The 10,211-nt window shown below is 52.1% G+C and overlaps 1 protein-coding gene across 1 annotated transcript; it reads left to right on the top strand.

Moving 5' to 3' along the window:
* Window positions 1–6,240: 6,240 nt before the first annotated feature.
* LOC124660105 (cation/H(+) antiporter 15-like) lies at window positions 6,241–8,970 on the top strand. The gene is made up of 2 exons (XM_047197893.1): window positions 6,241–7,521; window positions 7,612–8,970. Exons 1-2 carry the CDS (start codon window positions 6,241–6,243, stop codon window positions 8,968–8,970), a joined length of 2,640 nt encoding a protein of 879 aa, XP_047053849.1.
* The last annotated feature ends 1,241 nt before the right edge of the window (window positions 8,971–10,211 follow it).

Here is a 10,211-nt window from a genome sequence, read left to right as displayed (position 1 = left end):
TTGGACGTATCATTCCCCCATGGACTACGGGTTCTAGGCTGTAGCTAGTTGGTATTCTCTCCCCCATGTACTTCAATACAATGATCTCATGAGCTGCCTTACATGATTGAGATTCATCTGATGTAATCGGTGTTGTGTTTGTCGGGATCCGATGGATTGTTACGTTATGATTGTCTATCTACAAAGTTTATGAAGTTATTGTTGCTGCAATCTTGTTGTGTTTAATGCTTGTCACTAGGGCCCGAGTGGCATGATCTTAGATTTGAGCTCTATAATTATTGCTTAGATTGTATCTACAAGTTGTATGCACATGTCACCGTCCGGAACCAATGGCCCCGAAGTGACGAGAATTGGGACAACCGGAGGGGATGGCGGTGATGTGAGGGACACATGTTTTCACGGAGTGTTAATGCTTTGCTCCGGTACTCTATTAAAAGGAGTACCTTAATATCCGAGTAGTTTCCCTTGAGGCCCGGCTGCCACCGGCTGGTAGGACAAAAGATGTTGTGCAAGTTTCTCATTGCGAGCACGTACGACTATTATTGGAAAACATGCCTACATGATTAATGATCTTGATATTCTGTCTTAATGCTATTTCAATCCTATCAATTGCCCGGCTGTAATTTGTTCACCCAACACTTGTTATTGGAGAGTTACCACTAGTGTAGATAGCTGGGAACCCCGGTCCATCTTTCATCATCATATACTCGTTCTACATGTCAACTGTTTTCTGGTGCCATTGCTCTCATATTACTATTACTGCTGCTGTGTTACTGTTACTACTGCTCTCATATCACTGCTACTTTCACATCACCCCTGTTACTAGTGCTTTTCCAGGTGCAGCTGAATTGACAACTCAGTTGTTAAGGCTTATAAGTATTCTTTACCTCCCCTTGTGTCGAATCAATAAATTTGGGTTTTACTTCCCTCGAAGACTGTTGCGATCCCCTATACTTGTGGGTCATCAGCATTCTTCAAAGTTTCTCTTTTTCAAATTGATGCAAACTTTTTTAGAGGCAAGTAAATATGACACTTCCAAAAATGGTCCAAAATGTCTTTTTGGACACAAAATACTGAAGATAAGTAATGTACTGACAACTTACAACTCAATATTTTAAGTTGAACGTCATTGCGTTTGGCCGTTGCAAAAATGGTAAGTTTCAAGTATGTTTCATTTTGTGTTAAAATTTGGATTCTTTATTTGATAATCGACTAGTTTCTAATTTGGCAACACTTAAATTTTGCACCACAAATAGATCGACAAATGGCACTGAGCTAGCCAACTCGTTGTACTTTTTTTTTGACTGAACTACCATAGACCTCTTTGTACTCACATTGACCTACGCTATAAAGTGGAAATAATACACTCACTAAGAAAGTTCGACTCGATCACATGATTTCAAAACATGGATTGCACTTAACCCACATGATTTTAGTACCTAAATTGTAGTGTTGATTGCCATTATTTACATGTTCGAGAACTTCGAAAAATAAAACTAGAGAATTGTAACTTATTCTAGATAAAGATTTTGCCAAAAATAAGAGAAAATCGAGTCTACATGATTATCACCTATCCTTGAATCTATTACACCGAACAAACTTAATTACCGACATTCACCCCAAACAATTGCCAGTGTGTGAACTCGTAAGTTCATAATTGTCATATGCCAAAACTTACGCTCCCGATACACCAAAATTGCTTGTATGTATACTGTAACTCATATCTTTTGAAATATAAAAAATAGTAACCTACAATGCTAGCAATAATGGTATAATACATCGATCATCTGCACATACCGATCACTAATTAATCAATAGGTAACTTGTTGAATCATTCACATATTAAGTCAAGGTATCATTAAGGCAAGTTAAAATTCAAATATGAATTCAATATAATATCAATGCAAGTTTACTCAACTAGCTACATAGGTCGAAACAAAAAAATAAACCCGCAATGATGGAATTTGCAAAAAATAGAAAGATAATAGGAAAATAAAGAGAAACAAAAAAATGAACTAGTACAACATTCTCGAAAAATTCAACTACAAGCAAAAAACCATCATCCATGCAAGAGTCCATTACACAAATAAATAAATAAATAAATAAATATAAGGAATTTAAACACCACAGTAAAATGCATAAATCCCGGGGAGAAAATTATATAGCCAAATGAGAAGAACAAAACATTTAGATACCAAAATCATCCACTAGAATGTACATTATAAAGAATACATTAAAAATATGGTAATTCCTAGGGTACATACCCATACCGCCCTATGTGTACTGCATCTAAAGTTCAAGCTGGTCAAGATCCCACCATTTTTCACCCTCTTTTTAAACATAAGGCATTACGCCCAGCTTTAAATTAGTAAAGCCAGTTACGGCAAGAGTTACAAGATGATGAGGAAAACAACTACAAAGATCAGTGGCACAACATGCACACAAGAAAATACAACACAATGCACAACCTGCAAACGCTTGGATCTTCATCTACCGAAACATTCGCTGATGGAGGTAGATCGGAAGCGGAAGGGAAGATGTCACACCATCGGAAGAAGGTCTTCATCGCCATCAAGCATAGACATACTGCTTCACATTGTATCTCGTCCATCGTCAAAGAGTGCCCCTGCACTCTCGCCCAGGGTCGAGGGCGCCGTACCGACAAATGATGGAGCACTCACCCTAGAGCTCCAGATGAAAACGAAAGCAAGACCATCAAAGACGAGGAGAATCCGAGCATGCTGGCCGCGGGGAAGCTTTCCACTCTGAAAGCGACACTGTCGCCGCCCAAGCACCGCACCCACAACGACTAGCTGAATAGGATCAAAGGCTACCAAAGCAGCGCCTTCAAGAAGGAAACGGCACCAAAGCGCTACCACTTCCCTGACCGACAGACCGGACGTGAGTTTTCACCTGGAGCCAATGGTGGAGGGGTTTGATTCACAATGACGCCTCCAAGGAGGGAAGCGGCGCTCGAGCATCGACGTCACCGGCACCGACCATGTTGGGCAAGGCTTTCACCCGAATGGTGGCCACCATCCATGGAATCCCCAATAACAACACCTCGCACAACAGAGAGGTGAAACTGAAGCAGATCACGGTAGGCAACGCCAAGATCTGGGTAGGAGCACAAGGACTCCAACACCACAAATGCCTCCCATGCAGCACATCCCGCTGCCCATGCAACCGAGACTGCCAACTGATACGTCCCAAACGTATCTATAATTTTTGATGCTCCATGCTTGTTTTGTTACAATTCTTATATGTTTTATGTGCACTTTTCCACACTTTTTAGCATTTTCTGGGACTAACCTATTAACGCAGTGCCGTAGTGCCAGTTCCTGTTTTCTCCTGTTTTTGTGTTTCAGAAAAGTTGTACATGAAAGTTTCTCGGAATTGGACGAAATAAAAGCCCAGAGTCTTATTTTTCTAAGACGAAGACGGAGCCAGAAGGACACGCGCACGAGAGCTGCCACGTGGCAGTACATAGGGCAGGCGCGGTCCCACCCTTGACAGTGCCTGGCCCATGTACTGGCGCCTCATCGCCTCGTTTGCTCCGTCCTTACACCTATTTATTCCTCGTATCGAGCAAACCCCAGGGACAAGAGCCTCCATCCACGAAAAGTTCCGACGCCGCCGTCAACCGAAACCCTAGTTCAGGAGGGTTCTGCACTCCATCCCGGCACCATACCGGAGAGGGAAATCACCGCCGGAGGCCTCTACATCGCCATGTCTTCATCTGAGGTGATGCGTGAGTAGTCCTCCACGGGACCATGGGTCCATAGCAGTAGCTAGATGGCTGTCCTCTCCTTGTTGCGCTTCATGTATAGATCTTGTGAGCTGCCTAACATGATCAAGATCATCTATTTGTAATTGCTACATGTTGGTTTGATGTGGATCCGATTTATAGAGAGATTGCTTTGGTTGAGATTATGTATTATGTTATTATGATCTTGCATGCTCTCCGTTTCTAGTAGATGCTCTGGCCAAGTAGATGCTAGCGACTCCAAGAGACAGTATTTATGCTCGATAGTGGGTTCATGCCTCTATTTAACCATGGGAAGTGAACTTGTTCTCTACGGTTGTAGATGTGCTGTTGCTACTAGGGAGAAAACATCGGTGTTCTATTCAAGGGTAGTTTCATCGTTTACTTTACACACATTGCTTAAAGCGATAGTCTGTTGCTTGCAACTTAATACTGGAGGGTGTCGCGGGGATGCAATCCTGAAGGTGGATTACCCGCATACTTTCATAGCATGTATTCTGCACCAACCATTAGCGTAGAATCTCTGTTTGTCAATTGCCCATCTGTAATTTATTTACCCAACATATTTATTTTATTGGGGAGGAGCCTCTAGTGAACTGTGGACCCCAGTCCTTCTACTTTTAATTGCAATCTTCTACAGCATTTTCCTGTTCTGTTCTCTGCAAACAATTCTTTTTCCACATGGTTCGTTTAATCCTTTATTTTCAGCAAAACCAGTGAGGTTGACAACCTCGCTGAAAGTCGGGGACAAAGTACTTGGTTGTTTGTGTGCAGGTCTCCACGTTGCTGCTGACGCCGGCAGTGCGCCCTGCCACGAGTTGGTTCGCAACACCTCGGGGGAGAACGTTTATCTCCTACTGGTCGATAAACCTTGGTTTCTTACTGAGGGAAAACTTCCTGCTGTGCTCATCATACCTTCCTCTTGGGGTTTCACTCAACGTTGCGCATAAATTCTCCTTCATCAACTCCGCGCCCAGCACCAACCAGCACCCACACAATGGCACGTGCCGCCGTGTCCACCATAAGGATCCGCCGCTCAAGAATCAAGGAGTCAACCTAACTCGCCTCCGAGAAGACATGCCGCAGGCATGCAGCAGGCCACCCCCACCGCCGCACCAACGCACATCCAGCCACAAAGAACCCACCCAATAGCGACCATCGGTTGAGGAAGAAGACAACGCAGATCAGATCCGCGTGGACCAAAACTGGATCCACACACCGGATCCCGCACAGAGGATGTCGACCATTGCCATGACCTGACCACCCTGGTCAGATCCCGTGGAGCACGACACCGAATCCATGCCAGCGTGGGGCACAACCCCAGCCCGCGGCAGCGGCGGCAACCAAGGACAGCGACGGCGTCCATGGCCCTAACGCTCAGTGAGCTCCTCGCCGATCGAGGGAGAACGACGTCTCCATGGCCAGAGCATCCTCCACGCTCGTGACGAAGCTCAAATCCATGCCCTCGAGAACTAGAACTAGGATAACCAAGGGAGAGAACTCAAGGTAGAGGAGAAGGCGGCGAGAGGGATCCACCGCCGCCACGGGCTAGCCAGCGGCAGGCGGCGCCGGCGGCGGGGGTGAGGACGCTGGGGAGGGGGTGCTAGAGGTGGCTAGGGTTGGGGCCTCCGGTGCCGCCTAAGCAGAGCGACACGGGAGACGAGTCGGGGAAGCCTCCTTCCCTTCCCGTTAGGAAGACGATGTTGATCCCATAAGCCACCATTCTTCACCGTTACTCAACTTTATTTACATATTGATGAATCTATACACTGAAATACGACATGTATCTAGATAAAGTTGAGTCAATTATTTCCAAAGAGATGACATAGTTAACAATAGAATGCGTGAATGTTGGAAAAGAAATATTTTTCACTGTCTTACTCTTAACTAGAGATTGACAACATCCCCAAGTAAGAAAGCAATAATTGGGAAAATCGAAAGAATCAAAGGCCAAAAAGATAAACAGTCTAGCAAATATGTATAATTTTGTCGCAAGGTCAAATTTGTCGATGCGGCCTCGGCTTATATCTTTGGAAGAGTAAAGATAAGCTTTATTGGTCAGGCATACATGTACATCAGACTTTTGCGATACACTAGTAACATGTGCATGTGCATGTCTCGTTCCCTAAAAAAAGACAGTTGCATGTCTCATGCAGGACGGCCCGATCATTAATGAGAACCACGCGATTATGACCGGTCAAATTAGGAGACTCTCCAGCAAACTCCAAAGTCGATACCACGTTGACCCCTCAAAAGTGTCCCCTCGTCCTCCCGTTTGACCTTTTCCTCTCTCTGTCTCTCTCCGAGCTGCGCCTCAGGCTCGAACGTTGCGGCATTCTCCAAAAGAATTTTTTACCCAAAGCAAAACTAATCGCAAGATCGACGGACGTTGAGGCAGATCGATCGGTCGATCTAGCAGCGCGCACGGAAGCCGGCCGGTGATCGATCGGTGACGGTGAGTGCCATGCGCCGAGATGGCGTCCACCGTAGCGCCCCTGAACGCCGACGTCGAGGACCTGCGGACGAACGTGACGGCGCAGCTAGGCAACGCGACGGGGCCGAGCAAGGTGACCAACCTGGTGGTGTGCTACTCGCCGATGATGATCGCCACCAACGGCATCTGGCAGGGCGTGAACCCGCTCGAGTTCTCCCTCCCGCTCTTCATCCTCCAGGTCGCCGTCATCGTCATCACCACCCGCGTCCTCGTCCTCCTCCTCAGGCCCTTCCGCCAGCCCCGCGTCATCGCTGAGATCCTCGCCGGCATCGTGCTGGGGCCCTCGGTCATGGGGCAGATGGAGCTGTGGGGCAACATGGTGTTCCCGCAGCGCAGCCTGCTCACGCTCGAGACCGTGGCGCACCTCGGCCTCCTCTACTTCCTCTTCCTCGTGGGCCTCGAGATGGACCTCGACGTCATCAAGCGCTCCGGCAAGAAGGCGCTCTTCGTGGCCCTGGCCGGGATGGCGCTGCCCTTCTGCATCGGCACCGCCACGTCCTTCATATTCCGGCACCAGGTGTCCCGGAACGTGCACCAGACCTCCTTCCTGCTCTTCCTCGGCGTCGCCCTCTCCGTCACGGCCTTCCCCGTGCTCGCGCGCATCCTCGCCGAGATCAAGCTGCTCAACACTGAGCTGGGCCGCATCGCCATGTCCGCCGCCATCGTCAACGACATGTGCGCCTGGATCCTGCTCGCGCTCGCCATCGCCATCACCGAGGTGGACAGCACGGTGCTGTCGTCCCTGTGGGTCCTCCTCGGGGGCGTCGTCTTCGTGCTCTTCTGCTTCTACGTCGTGCGCCCCGGGATGTGGTGGCTCATCGGCCGCGTCCCCGAGGGCGAGAGCATCAGCGACATGGACGTCTCGCTCATCCTCACCGGCGTCATGGCGGCCGGCGTCTGCACCGACGCCCTCGGCATCCACTCGGTTTTCGGCGCCTTCGTCTACGGGCTGGTCATCCCGAGCGGGCCGCTCGGCGTGGCGCTCATCGAGAAGCTGGAGGACTTCGTCACAGGGCTCCTCCTCCCGCTCTTCTTCGCCATCAGCGGCCTGCGCACCGACGTCACCAAGGTGCACGACCCGGTGACCGTCGGCCTGCTTGTGCTCGTATTCGTCATGGCCAGCTTCGCCAAGATCATGGGCACCATCATCATCGCAGCGCTATACACCATGCCGTTCCGCGAGGGCGTCTCCCTCGGTTTCCTCATGAACACAAGGGGGCTCGTCGAAATGATCGTGCTCAACATTGGGAGAGACAAGCAGGTACTCGATCAATTGCATATACGCTTGCCTTACTTCTGAAGTCCGTGTCACCCAGTCATTGGTTGATTAAACAACTTCTCCATTATATAGGTGTTGGGCGACGAGTCGTTCGCGGTGATGGTGCTCGTGTCGGTGGCGATGACGGCGCTGGTGACGCCGGTCGTGACGGGCTTGCAAAAGCCGGCGCGGCGACTCGTCGGGTACAAGCGGAGGAACCTGCAGCGCATCAGGCACGACAGCGAGCTCCGCATGCTGACCTGCGTGCACACCACGCGCAACGTGCCGTCCGTGCTGTCGCTGCTCGATCTCTCGAACCCGTCCAAGCGCTCCCCGATCTTCATCTACGCGCTCCACCTCGTCGAGCTCACCGGCCGTGCATCCAACATGCTTGCCGCTGCCGCCGCCTCCGCCTCCTCGAGCAGCCGGTCAGGCTCCTCCGCCTTGCCCCCTATGACGGAGCACATCTTCAACGCCTTCGAGAACTACGAGATGCACACCGGAGGCGTCTCCATCCAGACGCTCACGGCGGTGTCGCCGTACCAGAGCATGCACGACGACGTGTCCGTGCTCGCCGAGGACAAGCACGTGTCGCTCATCGTGGTCCCTTTCCACAAGCAGCAAACGGTGGACGGCGGGTTGGAGCCGATCAACCCGTACATCCGCGGCTTCAACGAGAGCCTCCTCTCCACCTCCCCGTGCTCCGTCGCCATCCTCGTGGACCGTGGCCTCAGCGCCGCCGCGGCGCGCATGACCGACGAGCACAGCCTCGTGCTCTTCTTCTTCGGTGGGCCCGACGACCGCGAGGGGCTCGCCTACGCGTGGAGGATGGTCGAAAACCCCGGCGTCACCCTCGCCATCCTACGGTTCCTCCCGCCGGACTACCGGGCGCAGTCCTCCGCCGGCGGCTCGTACTCGTCCAACGCGGACTCGCGCGCGATCAACATCGGCGCCGAGGGCAAGACCGAGCTGGAGATGGACGAGGAGTACCTTGGCGAGTTCCGGGCGCGCAACCAGGGCAACGGCGCCATCACGTACGCCGAAAGGACGGTGGCCAACAGCGAGGAGACGGTGGCGGCCATCCGGAGCCTGGACAGCAGCATGCACGAGATGTACATCGTGGGCCGGCGCCCCGGCGAGTCCGGGTCGCCGATGACGTCGGCGCTGGAGGACTGGATGGAGTCCCCGGAGCTGGGGCCCATCGGGGACATGCTCGTGTCGTCCGACTTCTCCATGACGGTGTCGGTGCTGGTGGTCCAGCAGTACGTGGTGACCGACGGGACGGCGCCCATGGCCGCCCCCGGTCCGGCGCCCGCCGTTAACGTCGACCCGGTGCGCCAGTACCTGAGCAACGCGAACCAGCGGCCACCCCCGGGGCTCGAGGGGTACCAGTCCATCCCGGCATCGTCGGCGGCTGATAGCAGATGGTCTAGTGGCACCGTAGGATTCTGAAGCACGTAGGGTCGAATTTCTTAACTGTATAGTGGTTGATGTCTTTCAGCTTCGTTGTGTTTAGATTGTAGAATGCCCTGAGCTGGTTTTGTAGCTCTTTGGGTCGTTGCTACTCTGTCATAGAATATTGGAATGGGCGGTTTCCAAGTGATCCATCGCTGAAAATCCGGTACTGCAATTTAGTAAGACTAGGACAACACCCGTGCTTCGCAACGGGTGGCTCCGTTCTTCTCGGATGATGAGGGATGCAGCGCCATGCTGCTAATTCTGGCCTGGCGTTGCGGTAGTAGAGCACGAGGTGAATCCCTGGTGGTGTTTGAGGCCACACTACACACTACGCCCGTGCGATGTCGAGGTCGGACTCGGGCTCACCTCGCTGGGCAGAGGTGTCGCGGGGGTAAATGGACGCCCCCTCAAGCTAAGAGCATGTCTAACATATCCTCTAAATTTCTGCCCGTATAACACGAATAGAGGGTTCTGTATTCGATTTCGATCGCCGAAAATTCGTTCGAGCTAGCAGACCCTGTATCCCTAAACTGTAAAAAGACATATTCTATATTCCTAGAATATGCCAAATCATTTTTTTTATTTATTTCCTCTTCTTCCTCCTTTCTTTCTTCCTGCTCCAGCCGACGACAAAATCGATCCATATGTGGAGGAGTGCCTGCGGGCCGAGCAGTCAGACATGCAGCGCATGCTCGCGGACGCGGACGAATTCCTCACAGTCGCGATGCTGGACTGGGTGGACGCAGGCGAGGGCTTCATGGCGAAGCAGAGGTGGACGTCGGAGTCCGGCTCTAAGCCCACGGCGCGGGTGCGGCTCTGCCAAGCCTTGGCCACCAGCACCTCGAACGCCGAGCACCAGGAACCCCCGTGTGACGCGTCGTTGTACTGGGCCTTGTAGTGGCCGATGTAGTCAGCTGAGATGTCCATAACGAGTTCCCCACAGTCGCCATGCTGGACTGGGTGGAGCCGACGCACTCGAGCCGATGCGTACGCGCTCGCGGCCGAGACGCAGCGCCTGCGGGACGGGTGGCTGAGGCACGCGGCTGCGGCGGAGGACGACGCTGCCGAGGACGCGCTCGTCGCCACGACGGCCGAGGCCTTCCTGGAGTTCCTGGCCAGGGAGATGGACAGCGGCGGGGTCCCGGAGGTGGACGCGGCCAGGGCCGACGCGATCCACGCGGCCGCCACGGCGAGACACAGCATCGGCGCGCATATGGGAGCACCAGTGGGGCTCC

This window comes from Lolium rigidum, chromosome 6 (assembly GCF_022539505.1).
Source record: "Lolium rigidum isolate FL_2022 chromosome 6, APGP_CSIRO_Lrig_0.1, whole genome shotgun sequence".
Lineage (NCBI taxonomy): Eukaryota > Viridiplantae > Streptophyta > Magnoliopsida > Poales > Poaceae > Lolium > Lolium rigidum.
The sequence above is the reverse complement of the archived record's forward strand: the minus strand, read 5'-3'. Positions and strand labels throughout refer to the sequence as shown.